This window comes from Heterocephalus glaber, unplaced genomic scaffold (genome assembly GCF_053883595.1).
Source record: "Heterocephalus glaber isolate CG9 unplaced genomic scaffold, H.glaber_assembly_v1.0 deba00001509, whole genome shotgun sequence".
Classification (NCBI taxonomy): domain Eukaryota; kingdom Metazoa; phylum Chordata; class Mammalia; order Rodentia; family Bathyergidae; genus Heterocephalus; species Heterocephalus glaber.
Window position 1 is genome coordinate 3,480,722 of NW_028258325.1, and position 25,299 is coordinate 3,506,020.

At 53.8% G+C, this 25,299-nt stretch overlaps 1 protein-coding gene across 8 annotated transcripts in view; it reads right to left on the bottom strand.

The window, feature by feature from the left end:
* Tbc1d14 (TBC1 domain family member 14) overlaps positions 1-25,299 on the bottom strand; it is an 89,420-nt gene that overhangs the window by 27,255 nt on the left and 36,866 nt on the right. For 5 of the 8 annotated variants that reach the window (XM_087187296.1, XM_004847326.4, XM_004847328.4 and 2 more), the window contains 2 exons: positions 15,637-15,757; positions 1,499-1,617 (listed from right to left, as the gene is read on the bottom strand). In XM_087187296.1, the coding sequence (XP_087043422.1) occupies positions 1,499-1,617; positions 15,637-15,757 (240 nt within the window). Of the gene's footprint in view, positions 1-1,498; positions 1,618-2,599; positions 2,925-6,727; positions 6,881-15,636; positions 15,758-25,299 lie in introns of those variants that run through there. The other 3 variants (XM_004847330.4, XM_013073048.3, XM_087187297.1) reach the window with 3 other exon arrangements.

Consider the following 25,299-nt stretch of genomic DNA (forward strand, 5'->3'; position numbering starts at 1 on the left):
TAAGTGGGTTTCACCATTACAAATATCAGGTAAGAGTGTGAGAGAAAATACCTGCAGCACTAGTTATAAAATACTGTGAAGGGTTAGGGATTTAGCTCAGTGGTTCTGCCACCTGCCTTGAAAGCGCAAGGACCCGAGTTTGATCCCTGGTACCAAAAAAAAAAAAAAAAAGTAAAGAAAAAAGAAAATACTGTAAAGCTTGGGATCGAAAACTAATTTTTTAAAAATTGCACCATTCTTTTAGAAACTACAATGTTTTTTGACAAAAGCAAAAAGCTCACTGCCAAACAATTGAATTCTACAGGTTAAAACAAACCAATTACCCATAATTACAACAGAGAGAAACCTTTGTGTCACTTCTCTCCACTTTCCGTGGAAACTGACTGGACCACAAGACCCTCCTCATGTTCTGCATCAGCTCCAAGGGCGGCATTTCCCACACAGGCGCAGCAACACCGAATCTTGTGGTACGGGCCTCACAGCAACCACGTTACCCAGGTGCACGTGTACATTCTCTTGCTATGCTTTTAAGTGTGAAGTTTCATGAGCAGCCCTAGTTCTTTTTTATTGTTAAGGCACAAATGTGTGTCACAGTCCTGCACCCATTTAAACCGACAAAATGCACGCTCTCTCACTTCCATGGCTGGACTGCCGGCACCTAACTGAAGAGGACCCTGTTCCTTCCCAATTCAGAACCACTGTTGCTGGTGACAGGAGAATGGGGCGAGTCCATGTATCAAAGCACTAGAAGGGACGCTCCTCACCGTGCAGCGGCCTCTGCCTAACTCTGCAGCCCTCTACTTCAGGGTCTACCACACCCAGCTTCTGAGAGCCAAGAAATAAAAGCAAAAAGACACTCTTTCTTTGCGATTTCGCTTGTTTTCAACTTTCAGGGATTGGACCACGCCTTAAGGGTTAACTAGATGTTTACAACAACCTCTTTTTCTTCTTCTTCTACCCTTTCTTGAGCTTGGGACCTCCTATTCTAGCACTTGTAGACAGATCAGTTGTGTCCTGGCACAAGGGAGCAATTCCTGGTAACCGTGAAGGTCTCCCAGCAGGGCCTCTTCATCACACATAGGGAGTCAGAGGCCAGAAAGGACACCGCAAGGACAACCTACACCCAGCTTGCTGCGATCCCAAGGACTCGGGGCCAGTCCACAGCGCCCTGCAGTATTATGCACCTCTAATACATCATGCCGGAGTATACTTCCCAGGGTCTCTTGCCATTGCAAGCCAGTTAGCATTTACTACTCAGGTATTCTTAAACGCTAAAAGGAAAATCGCCTGAATGGAAAGCCTGGTGACCACGTCTATGCTGAAGGACCATTCTCCCAGTCAGCCACTGACAGCACCACACAATGCATGGGGACACAGGCATGACAGCTGCTTATGGCCACCCCTCCTCCTCCTGCTGACCTCACTCCTCCCTAATGTGAAGGGGATTAGCAAGCTGTCCTCCTCTAAAGCAGACACCAGAGAATGCTCTAAGACTCACGCTGGTCTGTCCTCGAGGATGAGGGCGGTGGTGGAAAGTGGCTCAAAACCAAGATTCTTCCTCACATTCTGCTTTGGTGAAGGTGGCCGGCTAGGTCTTCCAGCCTTGTCTTCATATTCCTAGGACAGAGAAGCCAAGGGTGACTCTGGGTCCAGACATTTCTTGTTTCACAAAGTCCTGGCAAAAGTAAGAAAGTTATTCCGAAATGAGAGTCCTTTAGATCACCTTTGAGAATGACACACTGAAAATCTTTCCCAGGATCCTGAAGGCACGCCACCACTGAAAGGCTTCCTTCCCCAGCTCTGCCGCCAAGGCAGCATGACTCCCCTGCTGGTACATGTCCCCAGGGGCCTCATCATGGAAGCGGCCCCTGATAAGGACCTGAACCCCGACTCAGGCTTCCTATTCTTCTCCCAGTGAGACCTATGTTTCTTCTGGACACTGCAAAGCACTTTCTCTAGTCCTGAGGATCAGATCCTGGGTGCACTACCACTGAGCTACAACCTGAGCCCTTTTTTTTTTTTTTTGGTGCCGGGAATCGAACTCAGGACCTTGCACTTTCGAGGCAGGCGTCGGAACCGCTGAGCTAAATCCCTGGCCCAAGCCCTTGTTATTTTTATTTGGAGACAAGATCTCACTAAGTTGCCCAGCTGGCATCAAACTTCTGACCCTCCAGCTTCAGTCTCCTGAGTAGCTGAAATTACAGGCATGCACCACCATGCCAACTGGACACTATACACTTTGATTAATTACTGTCATGGCCACTGGGAAGCCATTGCCACAAATTGTTATGTAAATAATTTTACAAGGCCCTAGAAATCTAAGAGCAGTCTCCGTACTCGGTGAGCCACCAATCTGTTGGACAGACTACAACCACAAGAGCTCAGTCACAGCTGATGACCCACATGGCAGACGCCCACCCAGAGGGCAGAGGAAGCTGGTGCTTCTGAAGTAACGCCTGTGCGTGTGTGTGCGCCCTTAGCTCCCTGAAAAGTCAAGACAGTATTTCCGTGTTGGTCCATTACAGACAAGGCTCTCGGGACCACCCCTGAAGAGGAGCTCGAGTAGCCGAGGAGTCCCACAAACAAATGTGCAGCTAACCTGGGATTCCAGTGCCCGCGCCGACAGCAAGACAAGTGCTGGCAGGAGGCAGTGGCTAATTGCTAAGCGGATTTCACTGACGTTAGCTGCCAAGGGGTGTCGTCGCTCACAATATCATTTTGCAAGCAATTATTCTCAGCCAGAAAGGCCTACTGAGGCGTCTAGAACTGAACAAGTAGAAAATTATTTCCTCAAAATAGCAAGACTGTGAGAAATGGGTAAAGGGCAGTTTCTGCACATCTGGATGCACCAGGTTAGAGACAGTACTCTGGCCCACTGAACTACTGAGTCACCCAGTTTACCTGAAACTCAGAAAGCAGCCATACCCACTCACGGACCTGAGTACCTGAGGCTGCCCACCAGCGACTGAGCAGGTGCCAGCCGCAGAAAGCTTGAAGTCCAGTACCCGGATGCTAAAATCTGCAGTTTTATAGAAAATCTACCAACAGCTGTGTGCCAAGAAAGATTCTGGGGCCTGCTAAATGCTGACAAGAATTGGTCGCAAATACCCGTGAGGCGCTGCTTATCCACTAAGCCTGGGTAGTGAACTACAGGCCGAAGCAAAGACACTGCAGCCCAAAGCCAGCTGCCCCCGTCTGCACTGTGCCCCACACGTCCCCCTCTGCCTCTGTAACCATCGAGTGGCAGGCGGGACCCGCTGCAGACCGGCCCTCCCGTGTGGACAGCCCCAACCAGGAGCACAGCAGAGGGGAAAGCCCAGTCCTGCTCCGTCAGGCACCAGCTCCTCTGACCTCCGCTCACCTGGAGTCCCTAGCCCCACATCCACCTCTATGAAGCCCCACAGCTGCTGGGACCATGGGAGATGGTTGGGCGGCTGCCAGCGACAGCTCTGGGACACAGCAACCAGACTGCATGTGCCACTGCTCGTCTTCCCCTTATACCTGAAACAACCGAGTCAGGGAAGAAACAGGGGCCCATGGCCAGACCACAAGCAGGGGCTCTGCAGAGCCCACAGTGGGTGGGGGCCACAGGAAGGAGGCGCCTTGGCCCTAGACCAAAAGCACTGCTCACCATTCCCAGTGACAGCACCCAGTGGCAGCTGCCTAGGCTGAGGGGCCATGCGCGTCCCCTGGGCCTCACATGCAGGTAACATAACCCGCACACTAGCCCTGGAGGAGGCAGCCACCATCCCCAACTCTCACATGGGTACGCCGGGCCCGAGACGCCGTGAAGTGCTAGCGGGTGAGGGGGGGCCGGAGGGACTCCAGGCGGTGGCTCTCACCACAGAATCCATGCAAGCCCCTTGAAGACAGGGTTGGCAGCAATTCCATCACGCTCAGCCCAGGGAAAGCACGACAGACCTGAACCCTGAGTTAAGTGCCGAGTTAGTGAAGATGCAGGGTCAAATATGACATTTCCTTACAGTGACGCACGATTAAAATAACAGGGGAGGCCTGGCCTGCCCAAACTTGAAATTGCAAGTGCGGCCCTTCCAAAGCTCTGAGTGGAACTTTCGAGCTCGAATGTGCCAGCAATGGCCCCATCATCATGCTCCGAACCTGGGCTGCCTTCTCCTGTGGCCTCCTAGAGGCATCCACAGTAAGCTCTCGCTCTCCAAGCCAGAAAACCACCCCCAGGAGCATGAAGTCTACTCACTCTCAGGACCCCGGGCAGGGTGAAGAGCTGTGGATTCCACACTCAGTCACGCGTTATCCACATTAGGATCAACACGTGTGTGGCAGGAGCTGAGGGCTCGGAACAAGTACTGAGCTCTAAGACCTGCCTCTGAGCTTAAGCAAGTCATCCGGGGTCTCTCGGCCTCAGCCTCCTCAAGGTGAGTGCAGAAAAGGCGATGACCCCGAGATAAACAGCCAGAATGGGACAGGACAGGTGGGAGGCCACGAGCCCACCTAACGCGCTCTTCCCGAGTGCCAGTAACAGCGGTCTTCACTGAGGCCCATCAAGAGCCTGGCAGGCGCCTCAGGAAAACAACTGTCCATCCCTGCGCCTGCTGCCCAGTCTACCCTGGACAACTACAGAGGAACTGAGAAAGGGCTCTCAAAGTCCTAGTGCAACTCAGTTTAACTGGTCGGTCCCCGTAACCTTTTTAATCAAATACTACAAACCAGAACGCACATCGCAGAGGCAGCTCAGGAGTGTCTAAAGAAAGCCTGTGTGTTGCTGCTGTGTTGGCACTTACATTGGGGTCCCTGCCCTGAGGAGTCCGTGCCAACAGGCCCGCCCACACAGAAGATGCTGCTCCTAACCAGGGGCAAAGTTGCGGGGTGCAGTCTGGTGACCCAGCACAGGTTCAGGGAAAGAAAAGCGGGGTCCCCAGGGCAGGGCTTCAGATGGAGAACATGAGCAAAACTGCTGTAGCAGGCAGAAGAAGGAAGGGGACCAGGCACCAAAGGGGAGTCTTACGCGAGAGGAGGCCGTGTGGGGCCCGCAGGGAGAGACGGTAAGGCCCAGGCAGAGGCCACTGCACAGCAAGACAAGAAACACAGCAAGAGGGGTGACAACAGGCTGCAAGAGACCAGAGGGAACCATGAGCACATCCCATGACCAGTGCCACCTGAGCAGACAGGAAAGGTCAGGAGCAGAGGGCACATGAAGAAGTGTTCTGGATAAGCAGGGCCCAAGTGTACCTGGCAGCAGGCTGACTTGGGGATAAAGAGGGTAGAGAGGGAAAGACGCTAAGCTGAAGCTGTTTGGTCTAGATTTGATGCTCTCAACAAAAACCTTAGAGCTGGAGGGCCAGCCCAGGAGGGAGAGGAGCCAAGTCTGACACAGGGCAGGAAAGCCGAGTGCATGTGTCGGTGGTGGGTAGCCCACAATGAACACAGCAGGGCGAGGGGCTGGGGATTTAGCTCAGTGGTTCCGGCGCCTGCCTTGCAAGCATAAGGTCCTGAGTTCGATCCCTGGTACCCAAAAAAAAAAAAAATTAGGGCCGGGGATTTAGCTCAGTGGTTCTGCCACCTGCCTCAAAAGCGCAAGGTCCCTGAGTTCGATCCCCAGTACCAAAAGAAAAAAAAAAAAAAACTAGCAGGGTGGATCTCACCTGCAGGAGCTGCCCAGGTCAAGGAGTAGATTAGGTTAAAAACTTGCTGGTTAGGAAAGACACAGAAAAGCTGGCCTCAACAGATTCAGCAGGTGAAGAAAACTGCAGGACTGGCAAAAAGCAAAGCAAGTCTCTGGGTGGAAAAACAGGGGTCATCAATGTCACAGAACTGGAAGAGCGCTACACAGATAGCCAATCCCATCAACCCTCGGACCAGAAGAATCCCCCGGCTTCTAGTGAGAGGGAGAAATGGCCATTGGACATACCCTGGCTCTGCTGTCCACTCGAGGGAGGCCTGTGAAGATAACCAGAAGCTTCAGGCATGTCTGGAATAAGACTTTCCCACACACAGGCCACCCACGTGGTCCCTCTAAAGGCGAGCCTGAACTAGGTCAGTGACAGTACAGCGGCCCAGTCTGCTCACGCTGAGGACCAGGCAGCCTGCCTGGGACATTCTGGGGTTGAACGTCCCCCGAGGCCTCGACACCTGGTCTCCGGGAGCAAGGTCTTCCCGTCCAAGCCAGCTTCCCATCTTAAGTGCCAAGATTTCAGGGGGATGAATAAGCATAAGACAAGTGACCACAGCAAGTGTCCAGAGGAGGACTGGCGTTGGGCTGTCGCTCTACTCTGTAAAATACTTTCCAAGTACAGGGGTACTCAGCAGGGTCGTGGTGAACCAGCGCGCAGCTGGGCCACATCTGCCCACCAGCGAGCAAGTGCAGGGCGCGGCTCTAGGACCGGGAATACGCGTCTGAGGCGAAGCCCGGTCTGCGCGGGTCTCCCGGGAGCTGGAGACCCCAGGCAAGGCCGCAGGGCACCGCAGCTCCATCTACCCCGTCCGTCGGCACAGGCTTCTCCCGGGAAGCGCTCGGAGCTGAGCTGCCGGGAGCCCTGGCAGTGGGAAGCAGCTCTCCGAGACCTTCTCCCCGGGTCATACTCCCTCTCGGTACCGGGACCCCGCGCGAGGACGGCCGTCGAGGCGCTCGCCCGGCCCCGCCGGCAGGGAGGGAGGCCCGGCCAGCTCGGGAGGGCTGCAGAGCGGGCGCCCGCACAAAGAGCGCCCCGCGAGTCCCGCGCGCCCGCCGCGCACGTGGGCAGGGATTCACCATGAACGTCGGGCCTCAGGGGCGCGCGGCCGGCGACTCCATGACCGGGCGGCCGGGCCTGCTCCTACACGGACCCTCAGCGGGCGGAGGGGACGACGCCGCAGACGCGGGGGCTGCGGGCGGGGCGGGCGGCAGGATTCCCAATCGAGTGCAGACCGCCGCTCTCTCTGCTCGGCGATCGCTCGGGCCTGGCACGCGCCTGTGGGGCGCAGGGCGGGGCGGGGGCGGGGCGGGGCGGGGGGGGCGGGGACCTCACCAGCCAGCGCACCAGGACTTGGAGCCGGGCCGGGCAGGCCATGGACAGCAGGGAGAGTGTGCAGCGGGAACAGCGAAGATCACAGAAAACAACAGAGAAGCCCGAATCGCCGGAAGGCGCCCCACGGGAAGATCCGCACTGGTAACGCCTGGTAGTGGGGTGAGGGGGAGCAACTTTTGCTTTTTGCACTGTTCTGTGATTCAGACATGTTCTACAGTGAGCTTAAAACGCCAGATGCGCACACACAAAATGCACTAACAGAAATCACACGCACGGCGGCTTCTCGGACTGGGAAACGCCTAAGCGTTTAGGGTGACGATGGTGATCTAGGTTAGCACTAAGCACCCTTCAGGTCAGACCTGCCAATTTCTAAATAATCAATCTTCAAATCTGCATCGGGTCAGCACTCGCTCCACTCCAGTCGGTCTGTAGATCCAGTCCCCAGGATTGAACAGACTCGACTCCCTTCTTCAGGGACCCTCTCAGCGCCCTGGGCTGAGTTCAGGGCCGCTTCCCCCGCTGATTTTCTGCATCTCAGAACCACCACCTCCGCTCAGAAGGACTGTGCCTGTGCCATCCACAGGGATGACATAAAGACACTGCAGAGCACCGGCACCCTCATGGGGAAGCTGGAATCCCGCCCTGGGAAGGATGTGAGATGGTGCCCAGCCTGGGAAAGGAGGCCGAGGGTTTCTTACGTAAACTCATACCTGCATCCGCAGGAAGCTACCCAGAGAAGTACAGCCACAGAGGAGCTGCGTGCAAAGTCCGCAGCACACTCAGGACGACCAAGCCCTGGGACAACCCAGTCCATCCACGAGAGACGGGGAACACCCCAAGGAGTGAAGGTGGCGGACAAGACAAGCCTAGTGAACCTGCTTATGTCAAATGTCTTCAGAAGGCAAATCTCTGGACAGAAAACAAAGCAGCATTTGCCTGGAGGTAGGAATGGGACTGACAGCAAGCTTACATGAAAATGATTCTAAAACACTGAGTGACAAAAATCTTCTAAATGGGTGACAATGATTGTTGAATATAAATTTATTAAGAACTGAAAGTTTATAATGAGTGGATTTTTTTTTTTTTTTGGTACCGGGAATCGAACTTGGGTCCTTGCGCTTGCGCAAGCAGGCAGCGAAACCACTGAGCTAAATCCCCGGCCCATGAGTGGATTTTTATAGTAATTATACTCCAATAGAACCATTTTTAAAAAGTAATAGAATAGCCAGGGATTTAGCTCAGTGGTTCCAGCACCTGCCCCACAAGCGCAAGGACCCTAGTTCGATCCCGGGTACCAAAAAAATAAAAAGTAGTAGAATAGCCAAATTGAATAGCATGCACCTGTATAATGCAAGCCATTCAGGAGGCTGGGACTGAAGGATCTTGAGTTCAAGGCCAGCCTGGGCAACATGGTGAGACTTTGTCTCAAAAACAAAATAAAGGGCCGGGAATTTAGCTCAGTGGTTTCGCTGCCTCCTTGCAAAAGCACAAGGACCCAAGTTCGATCCCCGGTACCAAAAATAAATAAATAAATAAATAAAAATTAAAAAAAATAAACAAGGGGCCAGAGATTTAGTGATTTACCTCAATGGTTCCGCTGCCTGCCTCACAAGCAGAAGGTCCCGAGGTCTATCTGCGGTACCACAAAAAAAAAAAAAACAGCAACAAAAAGGAGAAGCTGACTGAAGAGCAGATTAAGGAAGGCCTTGTTGAGGAAAAGTGCCCAAAATTTGGCAATGAAGCCAGGCATGGTGGTGCACACCAATAATCCTAGCACTCAGGAAGCAGAGGCAGAAGGATTAAGAGTTTGAGACAGGCCTGGGCTCACAGAGAGAGCTCCCCCCGCCAAAAATAAAGCAAAGGCAGCAGTTGGGGTGAGGGACATTTAGTTCCTACCCAGGCATTTAACCTGTGCCAGGTTTAATTTCCTAGGACCTGTCCCTGTGCTGCTGCTCCATTAAAGCCCAGGTGCTGTGAGGTTACAGGTCAATTTGGAGATTTATGTCCTATGAAAGGCTAACACGGAAGATTTTATTTTACTGTCTCCACCACTTCGTTTGTTGAAATCTAACTTAGCAATCTTATCCTAATTCTGTTGTGGTTTTTATGTCTGTGTATGCACCTAGCCCTCAAATGCTCTGGGAATCGGTTTTACCATCTTATTTGTCTCCTCAATGCGTTAAGTAAATCTTTGACCCAGGGTCATTTAAAAAAAAAAATGGTAGGGCCAGGGATTTAGCTCAGGGGTGCTGATGCCTGCCTTGTAAGCACAAGGTCCCGAGTTCGATCTCCGGTACCAAAAAAACAAAAACAAAAACAGGTAAATATATGAAAAAAAAAAGTAGGACTGTTTTATTTTTGGTGGCACCAGGGGTTGAATACTGAACTATTTTCCTTGGCCTTTTTATTTAGAGAGGGTCACACCAAGTCACTGAGCCCAGGCTGGCCTCTAACTTGTGATCCTCCTGCCCCAGCCTCCCAGAGCACCGGGATCACAGGAGTGCGCCACCACGCCAGCTAAGAACTGTTTTATATTGAAAGAATAAAGGGGCATGTAACAATATACCAGCTCCACTGGACTCAGACTCACAAAACAGAGGTTTTTGTTGGTTTTTTTTCCTTTTGAGGTTTGCTGTTACTGTTTTTACTTTTTTCTCTGTATTGTTAAGATCAGATAATTTATTTCTGTTGATCTATCTTAAAATGCCCTTAATGGCCAGGGATTTAGCTCAGTGGTTCCGCCACCTGCCTCGCAAGTGCAAGGTCCCAAGTTCAATCCCCAGTACTTTAAAAAAAAGATGCACTTACTTTTTTCTCTAGCATGTGGCTGCTGCTATTGGGCCTGTCCAGTTAGTTACTTCAGCTTCAGTTATTTTCAGTTATGAAATCTCCACTTGACTTTGGTATTTTCTATCTCTTCACTAATGCTTTCTATCTTGGAAACTCTACTGGTGGGAGCATTTCTACAATGGCTGCTTTAAAGTCTCTGTTGGATAATTTGGTGTAAACTTGGCACCAGAGTCTGTCCACTGTCAACAGAGAGCCTTGGTTATTCCCGAGGCCCAGTCAGTCTGAACTGTGCAGACATTTTGAACAGTGTGTTAGGACACTCTGGGTTTTGCCTCAACCCTGACATTTGTGCTTGGATAAGTGGGTCATCCAGGTGGATTCCAGACCCAAGCCCAGGCCAGCCTTCTCCATGGGGCTGCAAACTCAGCTGTGTTCAGTATTCTTGAACGGATCCCGAGTGCGCCACCCAGTGGCCAGCCTGGGATCTGTGGGTGCTCTCCCAAGTTCAGTTACCTTCTGCTTGTTTCCCTCAGATCCATGGAACCACAACTCTGGAAGGCCGGGAATCTGTACCAACTTTCAAGCTCACTTTCCTGTCCCTGTCCTCTCAGCAGTGCCCCTGCTGCTTTCTGGTTCCCTGAGTCTCCCTGTTCTGGTTCCCGGGCCACATGCTCCCCACAGCTGTGTCCTCAGAGAGACTAAAGCACCAAGGTTCACCCCCTTCCCAGGATAAAGCTGCTCAAGTTGACCCCTTCCTGAGGGTCTTTGGTTCCCTCCAGCCCCTGCTGCTGCCATCAGACTGTCTGAGGTCAGGGTGCAGGAGAACAGAGGGAAAGAATGCAACAGGGTTTCTGCCTCCCTCTGAACTCCAGAACAGCTCCTACAGAGCCAATCCCACAGCTGCAGCGGGACTTTCTCTGACCTGCTTAACAGCCCTTTCTGGGGTCAGGCTCCCCGGCTTTCTGGGTTTGGAAATCCCAGAGAGGAAATCTCAATGATCAGTGTCAATCCAGCAGCACTCCAAATTTCTGGTCACCTGCTACCATCTCCTTCCCAGCACCTCAAGCAGCTGCTCCGTGCATTCTGTTCAGGTCTAGCCATGTGCTGGGGGAAGACAGGCCGAACTGTGCTCAGCCACCATGCCTGGGACTAGTCCCTGCTCTATGTATTTCTGTAAGGTCATTCAAAACCACTTCTAAAGTCATAAGCAAGGATGAGCGTGGAGGCAGTTTGTTGCTATTCTAAATCTGCCTCTAGGCCTGCAGCCAGTTCCTCCCACCAGTCGCCCTGACCTTCCCCTCCCTTCCTAAGATCTGTGATGCCTGAGGCCCTGAATGGCCCAGACTTCTCAGGACCCAGGGATGAGGAGAACGGTGCCACGTTCAGCTCCCCTAGACTTGCCTCCGTGCGGGTTCTCCAGGCCAAACAGCTGACTGGAAATTCCATGAGGCCGTCCCAGACATTCCAGTCACAAAGCAAACACAGCAGGCCACGTCCTCACCTTTACCCACATGACATCGTTTCATCCCAGACACTGACAGCTGTAAGCCTGTCTGTCCCATCACAGCCACAATCAGCAGCCGCCTCGAGTGCATCTAAGACAACTTTCTGATCAACCTGGTTTCCTGGCAACAATGCCAGTTGCTCAAGCCTGGGTCCACAGTGTACGTCTAAAAGATTCACAGACTCTGTAGTAAAACATCTCCACATGGCCAGCCCTGACGTCTGACCTCTGCTCAAATTACACACTTTCACATTTACTCTTTCAAAATGATCTCCTTGCTGGGGATTTAGCTCAGTGACATCTCGCCTGCCTTGAAAGCGCAAGGTCCTGAAACCGCAAGGTCCCAAGTTTGATTCCTGGTACCGGGGGGAAAAAGGATGGTGATGTAGCTCCAAGGTAGAACCCTTGTCTCGTATGGTTCAATCCCCACCACCACTAAAAATGATCTCCTAAAGGTCTTTGGGGCAGCTGGATGCCAAGACTCGGAGTTCGGGTGTGTCCCCTGGAAACAGGGCGCAGCTGTCAGGCTTGGAAGCCTGCTGTCCTGCTGAGACCCCCAGGAGGACCATGGCAGGGGCCTGCCTGAGAGGGGCACCAGGAGCTGGGCACTGCTGCCCAGGAAACCAGAGAGGAGGAAGGGGGTGGCCTGGAGGGCAGAGGAGGGCAGTGAGGCAGTGCTGCTGCCGGGACGAGGAGTAAGCCTGAGAGCTGTCACCTAAAAGACAACTTCAGAAGAATGTGCTCAGTGGTACAAAACCCCTCCAGGATCACTGCACTCTGGACCTACTTACAACATATGAAACAACTGCAATTAGTTATCTGTGGAGTTACCTGTTAAAGTACCCTTTCTGGGCTGGGGCAAGGGTCATACAAGTTTTGCCTGCCCTTCACTGTATTCCCAGGATGGATCTAGTCAGCAGCTCAAAATGTGGAGCAAACAAAAAGGCCAAGAAGGAGCAGGGGATTTAGCTCAGTGGTTCCGCGGCCTGCCTCACAAGCACAAGGTCCTGAGTTCGATCCCCAGTACCAAAAAAAAAAAAAACCAAAAAGGCCAAGAAATCCAAGAAAGCAAGCCGCCTTTTATTCACAACCCAGCACCATGCCCCTGCCAATGCAACCAGAGCCCAGGTCCAGGCAAACCCAGAGGAGGGCAGGCCCAACCTCCCCACCTGCATTCTCTGACTCCTCCAGTTCCCAGAGTGCGCACACCTGCATGCTCTGGCCTTGTGTGTAACCTGCAGTGACGAAGATGACTATGTCCCCAGTGTCCAATTCTCCCTTCCTTCAAAGAGGGTTTGGAAATGGTGGTGTACACTTAATTACCTGTAGCATCTGTTAGAGCCCAGCTGTGGCCGGCCCTAGAGCTCAGCTCTGGGTTGGGGTGGCACCTGAGAGCCCGCATTTCTCACAGACACCGGGGGATGGTGCCGACGACGATGTCACCAGTCTGGTGACCACACTTCGAGAACCATGGTTTCGGTATGATTCTCTCAACCTTGATCATTTTTGTTTCCTCTGCTAAGAAAAACTCTCTGAAATCATAATGTTGTAGGAAAAACAAGACATAATTTTCAAAATGTTTATGAAATTTGAGCAGAGAACTAAGGTATCATTTCAACGTTTCCCCACCCCTAGAGTCAGAAGAGATGAGCCCCGGATGGGCCCCCTGCCCCTTGCCACCAATGTTCGAGGCCCAGGCGCGATCCGCACTTCCTGCACTCCAGTGAGTGGGCAGACAGAGTGAGAATCATGGCCCAGTTGGCAGACGAGGGGACTGAGAGGAGGGCCTGGCCCCAGGTCAGATAGACAGGAGGAGACACGGCTGGAACCCAGTTCATGGCCCCCGGCTCAGCCCAGGCCCTGGAGCCACCCCACTGCCTTGGCGTCCCTGGTGCTCAGCCAAGACCTGGCCAAGAGGGAGCGGTGTTTGCAGAACAAGGACACAGAGAGGCTGCTGAAGGGCCAGCTGCTGCCCTCACACTGCACTCCACTTCCTGCGCTTCGGAGTGGCCTGGTCACAGGAAAGCAGCAAACACGCCTGCAGCACTTCCCGCATCCAACCCTCTTCTGAGCACAAGACAGGCTTTTACTCCTTCAGTCCTTACCATCTAGAGAGGTAGACACCACTTTTCTCCAGTTTCTGGAGATGAGGAAGTGTGGCTCAGGGAGGCTAAGCAACTTGCCCAACTACGGCGAGCTGGGACACAGGCCCGGGCCGTCGGACTCCAAAGTCCATGATGTTTTCAAATGATCACGTGATGCGGCTTCTCTCAAATTAAAAAAAAAATCCAAAGGGAGAAAGAGAAGGAACCAGAGCTTCCTGAAGACTCTTTCCTGTTTTGCTCTAAGCAGGACTGCCGGCCCCGTCTTGGACCCCACAAGCCCCCAGCCCGGCTCCCACAAGGCACGGCAGGGGCTGTGAGCCAGGCCCCTGTGACAGAGCCCCGCACAGTGTGGTCCCAGCCCAGCCGGTCGGCTGACTTGGGGCAGGCCGGAGACGGGAGAAGGCCAGGTCCCGGGGGCTGAATGACCCTCTTCATTACTGCAGCCCAGGCCTCTGCAGGAGCAGCCGCACACTCACTCCAGCACGCCAGAAAATCCCTTAAGGTCAAGAACATTATTCATGTTCACATTAAAATTCAAAAATTAAATAATCACGATACTAAAGATAAAGAAATTCAGGGCCAGGGATTTAGCTCAGTGGTTCCACCGCCTGCCTTACAAGCCCAAGGACCTGAGTTCCATCCCCGGTACCAAAAAAAAACCAAAAGAAACAGAGAAGAAATTCAGATACAAGTGATATGAAGAGCTAGTTGAACAACTGCGTAGTGTACTTGTGCCTTTTTCTTTACTTTTTTGTACCAGGGCCTCAGGGCCTCACTACTGCCATGCAGGTACTGTGCTGCTGAGCTACATTCCTGGCTTCTTACTTTTTCTTAGCGTCCATTTCTTTAAAACCCTTACAACAGAAGAGCTACTTCATCTCCTAAAAAGCCTGTAGCTGAGCTTAGCATAGAAACTCATCGTATTCGGATACTCTTCTGGATACTGGTTAAGTAAGCCGAGTCAATTCCAACACTGATGTACAGTCTCTCCTGGAAGGGACAATCACCCTAGGGAATGGACAGGCATTCACCACACGTGTAAGTGGCCACGCTTGCGAACCGCACTGCGAGTGAGAACCGCGTGCAGCCCAGCGCTGCTGACCCTGCCCTCGCACACCCCACCTGCCAGACCGCGCGCGCCGCCCATGGTGCAGCACAGGGCCGGGCCTGCACGCCAGCTGCGGAAAGCCTGCCGCTCAGAGAGGCTGCTCTGCTCCCAGCTCAGCCGGTCACCTCCATGTCATGCTGCCCGGCTACCTGTGCAGCGGCGCTGGTGCCCACCACCAGTCCCGCTCTGCCACTTCCGAGCTGTGCGGCCCTACATGAGTCACCCAGCCTGCGTCTCAGGGCTTCTTTGAGGGAACAGTGGATCTCTCACAGCCACCGAGGGCTGTAAGTGACTGGGCACACAGGTGAGGGTCACTTACAACTCTGTGCAGCTTTGAGTGCAGGAAGCCCAGCCTCCCTCTAGCCCTGGCTCCAGGCTCTTCACACACTGGCCTGCACCGTTTCTGGGGATGCCCTGTCCCTTCTCCAGCCCTAGTGCCGGTCATGAGCCCTAACCACTTGGCTGCCCCCACCCCCGGAGTGCTCACTGAAGGACCCTCTTCAAGTATGAATCCAAGGCCAGAGGGGGAAGGCTGGGGTGGGGCGACGCTCACAGCACAGCCTGCAGCAGGCTGTCAGGAGGTCCTCAGAGTCAGGGCTTCCCAGGGCCACTCGATTTTCATACAGGCAGAATTATGCAGCCATGGGCACCCCGTGTCCCTGCGCTTGGCCCTCCCTGCAAGCCACTGGGATGACACCCCCTATTCCCAGCAAGGCAGCCTGGCCTGACCCTGAGCCCCTCCAAACTGGACAGCTTCGGAGTGTGGAAGAGGGCCCCTACCAGAGCCTGTTCCAGAGTAGCCCCAGAAGGATTTGAACTCCCTGCGGGAGAAGGCTTTCATATCAGGCACAATAAAAATTTGATGATAAACACATTTGCAACTGTTCCTCAACTGATTAAAATAAGTCAAGTTGTAAATATCTAAGGTCAGTGTTGTCAACTCAGCTTTCTAGTGTGCAGGTGACAAGCTATAAGAAATAAAAGGTTAAATTCATCTACATTCTCAGTACAGACTAAGTTTCAGGAACTCAGCATGCAAACAACACAAGTTCTGCAACTTCAAAGCCATGGTACTGCTCATCTTGCGAGGTTCACAAGGCTACGCTGTGCCACCCGACAGCACATTTCCGTTTGCATCTGGTATACCTTTTGTATTTTCTTGGAATCTTTCTGAGCATTCTCTCGGAGTGGTACTTTTCCAAATAACTTCCATCCCAAGTCATTTTGTCTGTCAAGTCTTGCATTTTGTTTTCTAGCAAGCAAATTCCTATAGGAAGAAAATAAAAGGGTTAGGGAACTTCTGGGCATTTAGGGTAGCACTAGGACAGCTGAATCATTCCAGGAAAACAAGTCAACTTTCCTTGTTTCCTTGTTTTCCTCCAGTGGGAGGAGCCACAGGCTGTAATTTTTCAGACTTGATTTTCATAGAATTATTCACCAAGAGAAAGACCCTAAACCAGAAATAAACTTCTTGTCATTCAACTGTTACATCACAAACCCTGCAATTCAGAGTAAAGAAATGTGTCACATGATAGCCAAGGGTATCGGAAAAACTGAGTTGCACTAAGTGGAAACCCAGGCTCACGCACTCATTAGCTGTGTGACTCCGGACCAGTACGTCAACCTCTCTGAGCCTCAGTTTCCTAGGTTTAACAAACAGACGTCACCCCATGGTCCACAGATTGAAATTTCAGCTATCCAGTATTTAAGAATAAGAGCTTCAGGGCCAGGGATTTAGCTCAGTGGTGCCACCACCTGCCCCGCAAGCGCAAGATCCTGAGTTCGATCCCTGGTATCTCCCCCAAAGAGCTGTTTCAGTGCTTAAGCTCCCTTTAATTTACATTATCTGCAAAATAAATCTGTATTATCTATTTTAAGTCTCCAAGTTGGATATTTAGCTCGGTGGTTTCACGGCCTGCTGCACAAGCACAAGGACCCGAGTTCGATCCCGATCCCCGGTACCAAAAAAAAAAAAGAAAACTCATGAGACTGTCACAAGGTCTTCTCTCCCAAGAACACGTAAACAAGTGATTCACAGGACACAAGTCCTTGCTGCTTGCACAGAATGACAATGTCCTGGGAGGCAATGTATGGTGCTGTTGCTGAGAACAAGTGGTTTTGGGGTGCAGGAGGAAGCACAGGATGAGCCTGTGCCGGGCTGGACCAGAGGGAGGCACTCACAGAAACACAGGCCCTGTCTCGCAGAAGCAGCGCCGGCTTGCCAGGCCTGGGATGGCCAAACTGGGAATAATTTAATCATTGAAATAATAAGAGGAGTGGATTATAACCCACTGCCTAAACTGGAAATCCATGACCCAGAGAGAGAGCAATAAATCAGCATAAACAGGGAGGGGAACCCTCAGAAGGCCGCCTAGGGATGCACCAGTAATATTGTACTGGAGATGGGAAATGGGCAGTGGATGTGAACACCAGTAGGTGTCACTTGGAGGAGGAACAGGATTTTTATACAGTTTGAAAACATTTCCCAAAAACTATCAATTACAAAGGCAAAAACTGTTCACTTGACACTGGAGAAACCCAGGGGACACCACTCAGCCAAGTGCTCAGAGCTGAAGCCACCACCACGAGGACAGCAAGCCTGGCCTGAGGCCAGCATGGCGACCATAGATGCAGTGCCCAGGCAGAGCAGTGTCTACACCCAACAGTGCTGAGGTCCACCTGGGCCCGAGGGGCTGCGCACATCAGAAGGAGACTAGGGAGACCCCAGATTGCATCCTGGCCACGGAAGGAGAAAGGGCTCCGAGGGTTCCTGGGGCAGTTGACAAAGTTCAGGTCTAGACTCTGTTTGAAAACAGGCTGGGATCAAGGTTAAATTCTCTGATTTTGCTATTGATGCTGAGGTTCTGTCGCAGAATGGCCGATGTCCTTGCTTCTTAGGCAATATGCTCGTACAGGGAGGGGTGAGGACACGGTAGCTCCAACTTTTCTAATATGGGGAAAATATGTATACAAGGCAGGGATAAAGAAAAATGTGTAGAAAGAGCATGTGGAAGTTTCGTACAATTTTTTCTTGTAACTTTTCAGTAAATTTGAAATTATATCAAAATGAAGTTATAAGAATTTTCAAGGGGCCGGGGATTTGGCTCAGTGGTTTCGCCACCTGCTGCGCAAGCGCAAGGACCGGAGTTCGATCCCCAGTACCAAAAAAAGAATTTTCAAAAAAGAACAGTTTCACTGTGTTCTTGAATTCCGGCTGTGGTGATAATGGAATCCATTCAGGGGTTTCATAGCCTGAGGCAATTTCTGTTTACACTCACAGGAAATGAACTTTGAGCTCTCTAGCCATGGTGATTCCCAAACCTCAGATGCCCGGAGACACCAGGAGGAAGGCACTGAGAGTCCGAAAAGCTTACACCTGCTGCCCCTCTCCAGAGAAGCTGCTGCTGCTGAGTCAAAATGCACTGGGGAGGGGAAGGTGGGAGCGAGGGACTGCATGGAACCCCGCAGGACGCCCTGGGTGTGGGGTCTGGGCCACTGGTCCCCTATGTGACACTGAGATGACAGGGCCAGCGGGACGATGACCTTGAGCACCAGGGCCAGGTCCTTCGGGGCAGAGGCAGAGCTCATCACCTCAGAGACCGGAGACCAGAGACCAGAGCCATATAGCCGCTCCCTCAAAGGGCCAGGACTGGGCCCTGTATGGGTTATTTTTTGTGGACAACAGGATGGAAACCCCAAAACAAGTCACTCTGAGAGAAAAGGCACTACACGCAGCGGCTGAGCCCCCGGAAGCCCCTCCTTTTAGGCCGGCTGGTGGTTGGGCCAGGAGCAAAGGCCTTGCCTGGCCAGGCTCGGAGAGCACCCGGGACAGGCACAGGCCTGGGCAAGGGGCGGCCCTGCCCAGACCTCTATGCCATCCTCCTGATGCTCTGGAAGCACCCTCAGGCGCCCTCCAGGGAACCCACACACGGGCCCTGCTCCCACCACTTCCCAGGCTATGCCACCCATGGAGTTGTCCCACCTTGGCCTCCAGACACTGGGCCTGCGGCAGCCATGGCTATATTTGATGGGCGCCCGCCAGGGCACAGAACTGCAATCCAGCTTCTTCCTTCAGGGTTTCAGCCCATGCAACCCTGCCCAGCATCAGAGTCCTCACACATGCCCTTGGGTAACCACATCAGTCCGAGCCTGGGCTCTGCCCCTCCCCTCTTCTGGACCCCCGGAGTCCATCTGGCACCAGGAGGTGCTCCGTCCGTCCATGTCAGCTGCAAACAGAGCGGCCGCAAGTTTCCTGGGAAGGGAGGGAGTGGAGAGGCAGGACTCACACACACACGCACACACACTCACACGTACACAGGCTCAAGGTGAGCAGAGAGCAACCCTGACCACAGAGGAGCTCACCACAGATGCCCTCTGGGTGGGTGTCCCTGGGAAAGAAGGAGCAACAGAAGAGGTCAGGAGAGGAGCACCCCACCATGTCCCCGAGGGGGTCATGGAGCCAGGGTGCCCGCAGGAGTTGAGCGCTTACCATGTAGGGGTGGAGAACATTTCCTGCCTTGCCCTCAGAACGCAGCCTCCTTTGCTCCGCACCCCGGCAGGGCCAGGAGAGAGCATCCTCTGTCATGGAGGAAAGCACGCTGCAGGCAGCACAGGGACAGACAGCTGTTGGCCCACATGCAGTCTCGGACCCAAGACACAGAGACCCCAGAGCCCTGGGCTGGAGGATGTCCACCTGCACGGCCTGGCAGCCCCAGTGCTCCGCACACTCCACCTGCCCCAGCTGTCCACGTCAGCGGGGCTCCCAAGAGCCACTTGGGGTCCTAGACCAGGCGACCTGCCCCACCTGCACAGCCCACCTGGCCTGGGTCTGCCTCACCTCCTCCCTGGCGCCCATTCTCATTCCTCCTGCGGCAGCTGGCGGGCGGCGTGTGTCTCCCCACCCCGTGGAGGACGAAGCTCCTGTGCAGGCCGGGTGGAATGGAGGTGCTTGGGCAACCCCGTCCCGGCCTGTGGTTGCTTGCCAGGGGCCGCTACCACATCCAGAGAGGAGCTCTCGGATGTGCAGGGCCTCCAGCCCCGGCCCAGGGGGACACACCTCCCACTGCCCGGCCCACTCCTCCAACTCTGCCCGCTGCTCGTCACCCCATGCTACCCCTCGTCTTTTCTGTGGCTGCCCCTCAGGAGGCTCCATGGCCCACCAGACCCTGAGCCCCTGAGCTCCTGGGTCCCATCATACAGGCTGCTCCCCAAACAGGTGACCTGATGATTAAGCCCTGCCTGCCGGCCCCCGCCATTTCTCCTGCAGAGGCTGAGTGAGCACCAGAGAGCCGGACTGTCCCCACACAGGCCTCCTTCAGCTGAGCCTGTGCTCTGCACTCCCAAAGCACGGAGCTCTGAGGAGACCTGGTTTATAAGACCAGGGCGCTCCTGAGAAGGTGACTCGAGTGGTCCCCCCACTGCCCACCATCTGCCCACAACACCTACCCACACCTTTGCTTTTTCCCTGAAGTACTGGGAACTGAACCCAGGCCCTCTGCATTGAGCTGCATCCCCAGGACTTTTTTACTTTTATTTTTGGGACAGGGCCTCACACTAAGTTGCCCAGACTGGGCTTGAACTTGCACTCTTCCGGCCTCAGCCTCCCACAGTGCTGGGATTGCAGCCGTGTGTCACCATACCAGCCCCCAGCATCATCCTAAAGTCCTGTTTAAGCAGCCATGGGGCAGGAGGGGGTAAAGCCACCCCGTCTGCAAGGGAAAAGGCCGATCCCTGAGGAAGGGAAGCCTGACAGCGGGGAGAGAAGGCCCGGGCTGACTGTGGCGTTTGTCTGGTGGCCTTCATCTCTGTGGGGATGACTCAGAAAGGGAAGGAGACAATGGAGCCTGCCTGTCAGCTCTTCTGTGGAGCTGCTGGGAAGCCGCTCACAGGGACGTACAAGCACAGGGCATCATGGAGCCAGGAGCAAGGTCACTCGCTGACACAGCTGGCTGGGACCCTCGGGACTGCACACGAGCAGCGCGCGGGGGCACCAGCTCTCGGCCTCCTCCTCTCCCTGAGTTCCCAGGTGTTTCTCCGCCTTGGGTCTGACCAGGCACCCTGTCCGGCAGGAAGCCGATAAAGCACCTCAGAGGGGCAGGGCTAGGCTGAGTGGGGGAGTACCCCAAATCTCAGGGACGGCCACGCCCCTCACCTGCAGGCCTGTGCCTACTGGCACCTGAGACGTGGAAGCCTTCATGCCGCAGTACATTAACAACAAGAGCTCGTGACACATTCATATGCCTCCCTGAGTGCTAGGGCTGCAGACGTGCACCAGCATGGCCAGCTAGTTTTTAAAAAAATGTAAAAGTTGCAAAACTAGGTGTTTCTAAAAAAAAAAAAAAAAAAACTAGGTGTTTCTGCTACTAGAAAATGAAATGCTTTCGTACCATTCCCACCCTCATCCCTCAAATCAGCAAGACGCCTCAGCAAGTCAAATGCTAAAGAGAAAAACAGTTTGTTCATCGAAGCTCTACTAGCACCCAAAGATTAAAGCCTATTGGAGAGAGAAGTGAAAATGAGTTTATTGAGCTGCTTAAATACAATCTTGGTGACTCAAGTCACTGTGCTGAGTACAAGCAATGGCTGTGCCTCGAGGGGACCCTGAGAAGGTTACAGGGAAGTGAAGAGGGCTGCTTGCTCACTGGCCCAGCCCCATGGGGTTTACAGAGTTAACAGCTCTGGGTGAAGACAGCGCAGCAGCCGCAGCTGCAATGGGCTGGGAATGAGGCCCAGGCCGGCTCACCGCGGAGGAAGGCTGGCCAGGGCCCACAGGCTGCTGTGCAGTGGGGCAGAACCACACAGGCCCAGGCCCTCTTCAGGGCAGGCAGAGCAGCCCCGAGCCCCAGCCCCAGTAGCCATTCCCTTGAGCCTCGCTTCCACTTTCCCGGGCTGGGTCTGACCCGTAGGCCAGGATGGCACCTGGCACTGACTGCTTGGCCTGGCACATGCTGTGTGCAACCAAGTTCCACACAGGCTGAGGGGGCACCAATGGTGTCCAAGGCCCAGACTGGAGAGCTGGCAAGGACATCACTCACCAAGTTTTTCTTTTTTGGTACCAGGGATCGAACTCGGGTCCTTGCACTTTGGCGACAAAACCACTGAGCTAAATCCCCAGCCCCCCACCAAGATTTTGAATGAATCGACCAACAAACTGGCCCAGTGAGACAAGAGGAGAGGCATCCAGCACTGTGGGGAGGGAAAGAGAAGACCAGAGGTTGAGAACATTCCAACACAGCACTAAAAAGACAGTTCAGCAACGTGTGTGTGTGTGTGTGTGTGTGTGTGTGTGTGTGTCCTACAGCCACTGAGGTCAGCTGCTTAAAGGATACAGTCTACCCAGGGCTTCACCTGATATGGAGCAGATACAGCTATGGAAAGGCACCCAGCAGGACTGGCTCCAGGTTCGGGCTGTGCCCTCCAGTGGCCCTGACCCGCGTCAGGCACTGCGCTCAGGTGCTGGTGAGACACAAAGACAGGAAGCAGTGCCTGGCCTGGGGAGCTCAGAATCCAGCCGGCCCACCTTGCAGGGATCAGTGGGTCTTTGGGTGGCAGTGTGGGCCTAATGTTCTTAAGAGCTGGGATCTCCCAACAAGAAGGCGAGGAAACCAGCTCCTAAAAGCAGCCAGCTCAGGACAAACCTAAGCGACACGTTCTACTCCAGGAAGGCAGCAAGAACACCCCAACACCAGCCCAGCATCCTCTCCCACCAAGGCTGAGGAGACAGCAGGCAAAAGGAGACAAGAGCCCTGAGCCAACCCACAGGAAGAAGAGCTAGAGCTGCAGGCAGGAGCCCAGCCCTGAAGGATCTCTGCATGGCAAGTTTTGCCCTCCTTTGCTCAAACATTTAATGACCTAAATGCATATTATTTGCTCAAATGCATGCTGGCCATATCAGCACTGTTCTGGGCACTGTGCCACTGCCCCAAGGGATTTACTGTAAACATTACAACAGCTGGTGACAGCATTCCCAGGAAAATGCCTAGGAGCCAGGTCCGTTCTCAAGGCCACCCGCCTGGGACACCCCAGGCCCTCCAGCCTCCCCCAGCAGGTGCCAGAGGACAAAGGGAGTCTGCTCCTGGACAAGGCCCATGAGTTCCTCAATTTCCATCCCATGCAAAACACACAGCCAACAGTGCATGCAAATATACTCCTGTTCTACTCCCCCGCTTCTAAGGAAAGGTAGAGCCCCAGCATCAAGGAGGGACACAGGAGAACCGGAAAAGGCAAAGATGACCAAGTGCCCAGGAGCTTCCCTTGGCAACCCTCTCTCCTGCCTCACCTGCTGTGGCAGTCAGGGGTGGGCCAGAGCCAGTCTTCCTGGCGAGAAGGCTCCACCCTGAACCTGGCCACACCCCCAGGGTGCCCACAATTACCGGACACAAGGAGGCAGGCCTTTGCAGATGGGAAGGGGAAAGCGGGAGGGACGAGAGGGAGGAACTGTACCAAGTCCCCAGGATAAACGGGTTCACTGTGTATTATAAACATACACGAATTTTACAAAAGCAAGCCACAAGAGAGGCAGTTGTGTCACCACGTCTGGACAAGAAATGCAGACTGGGAGGTGGGTCACAGCCCTGAGCTCATCAGGAGCCATCTCCTTCCTCATCTGTGAGTGGGGACAACACTAACTTATGCCAAGGGCCACTGAGTGACCTCGTGGGGTCACACACAGGCCACCCAGCTTGCACATGCTCTCGCTGCTCAGCCCCGCTGTGTCCGGTGTGCACAGGGCCCTCAGCACAGTGACACACCAGCAGCCTGTGTGTCCTGCTGACACGGGGTTCAGAAGTGGGGATTATTACTTGTCAAACACTTTTTAAAATCTAGAAATCACAGGAAAAGCTGGGTTCTGGCTTCTCTCGGAAAATCGGAGCCAGCCACCCAGGCTTACGTTCCTGCAGGCCAGCAGCCAGCCAAACAGCAGCCTGGGTCCAGGGTCAGGGGTGCTCTGTTCTGAGGACCCTCCACCCCACGTCCACCTTCAGCATTCCCATTCCCTGTCTGAAGAGGCTGGTCTGGGTTTTGGGGTACTTGAAGGTTATTCAATTTGGGGATCCTCTTTAAGAAAGAAAACTTAATTATGAACTAAAAATTAGGAACACATGAAGGTCTGCACACTGCCCCAAGTCCAGCCGTCCCCAGTGTGTGGAAGCCCGGCACGGCACCAGCTGACACTGCACGCTCACAGCTGACGAAACTCCAGCAAGGCCCTGCAGCCCAAGTCCCGCCTCTGTTCTCAGACAAGACACTGCTGCCCAAGGAATGGATTCCTCTTTTTTAGGTGCTGGCACTTCTGCCCCACTGACTTAACTTTTGGGAAACGAACAAAACCAACAGAATGTGATTTCAGGAGCAAACCGAAGCACTCGCTGGTAACAAAACACTATGCAGCGGGCCGGGGATTTAGCTCAGGGGTTTCCCTGCCTGCTGCGCAAGTGCAAGGACCCAAGTTTGATCCCCCGTACCAAAAACAAAAAAAACAAAAACAATTAAAACAAACCCTGTGCAGGGCCATGTGGGTCCCTGCGGCTGGGGTTCCGCAGCACGTGGCCTGGGAGGCAGCCCTGGGTACGCAGGGCACACCTGTTGTCTGGGCTGTCTCCCCACCAGCGTGCGCAGTTCCTGAGGCCAAAGCGACTCTGCCACTCAATGCCAAGTCTCTGGCGCCCGGGACAGCTCCTGGCACACATGAACACTCAGCTGTGTGGAACGGAAGCATTTCCACGGAATCTTCCAAACAGTTACATGAGAATTCCCGCTGTCCATTTAAAACTGGGGCAGCTAGGACTCTGAGAGACTGAAGAGACCTGCCAGCATCACCCACCACACCCCACGGACCTGAAACTGGGACTGGAGTGTGGGAGGCCCTGCCTGTGGCAGCGGGTGTGGAAGGACGCTCCTCCAGCCTGGTGGAGCAGGTTCCACCGGCCACAGACACTCCTTGGGGTTTCTCACAGTTCCTCAGAGCCAAAGAAATAACCGCCAAGTCTTCCTCCCTCGGGATGCCCGCAGCCTAGCTCAGTGAGTAAGTCCACAGTGACTTGGGGCTCGCTGCTCCTGCTTGTCTCTGAGACAGACACTGTGAGCGAGTTCTCGTCCTGACCCAATCAGAAGCAAGGTGCACTCACCGTGCTCAGCCACCACCAGAGCAGCCTGGTCAGGAGCTAAGTTGTCCACCACCATGTGAGTCACAGCTGCCTTTCCAGGCCACCTGTCCTGAGCTCGGAACTGCACCAGGCACTTGGCATAGATTTTACCTGCTCCTCCCAACAGCCCAAATGAAGCAGTGCATGTAGTCACCACCAAATAAACAGGAAAAGGTTAGGGAATTCCCTCCTAAGGGACACATAAATCCCGGCCTCACCTGCACTACAAGGCAGAGACAGGAATGAGCCTGCGAAGGCCCATTCACTAGGAGTACTTCCACCCTCAACACCGACATGCACCACATACATTTACACTGGCTCTGACCTCTCTTCGAGAATACAAGGAAATAAAGGTCACTCATTCCAACTATCATGGACACGAACCAGACAAAGCCCCATCCACACAGCTGGGCTCCTGTGTGATGAAGATGTATCCAATCCCTGGGACACAGGGAGCAGGAAAGAGCCTGCGGTTTAGTGCTGTGCCATGAGCATCACACACGCGCGTGTCAAGCCCAGCCCAGGAGCTCCCCACACAGCAAGATCTGTCTGCTCTGAACAGGGAGAGCAGGACAGGATGCCTCTGCCTAACCCCGGGATCAAAGCCTGGCATGTGAGAAAGAGCCTGCTCCAAGGACCTCCAGGTACAGACCCCAGAAAGGTG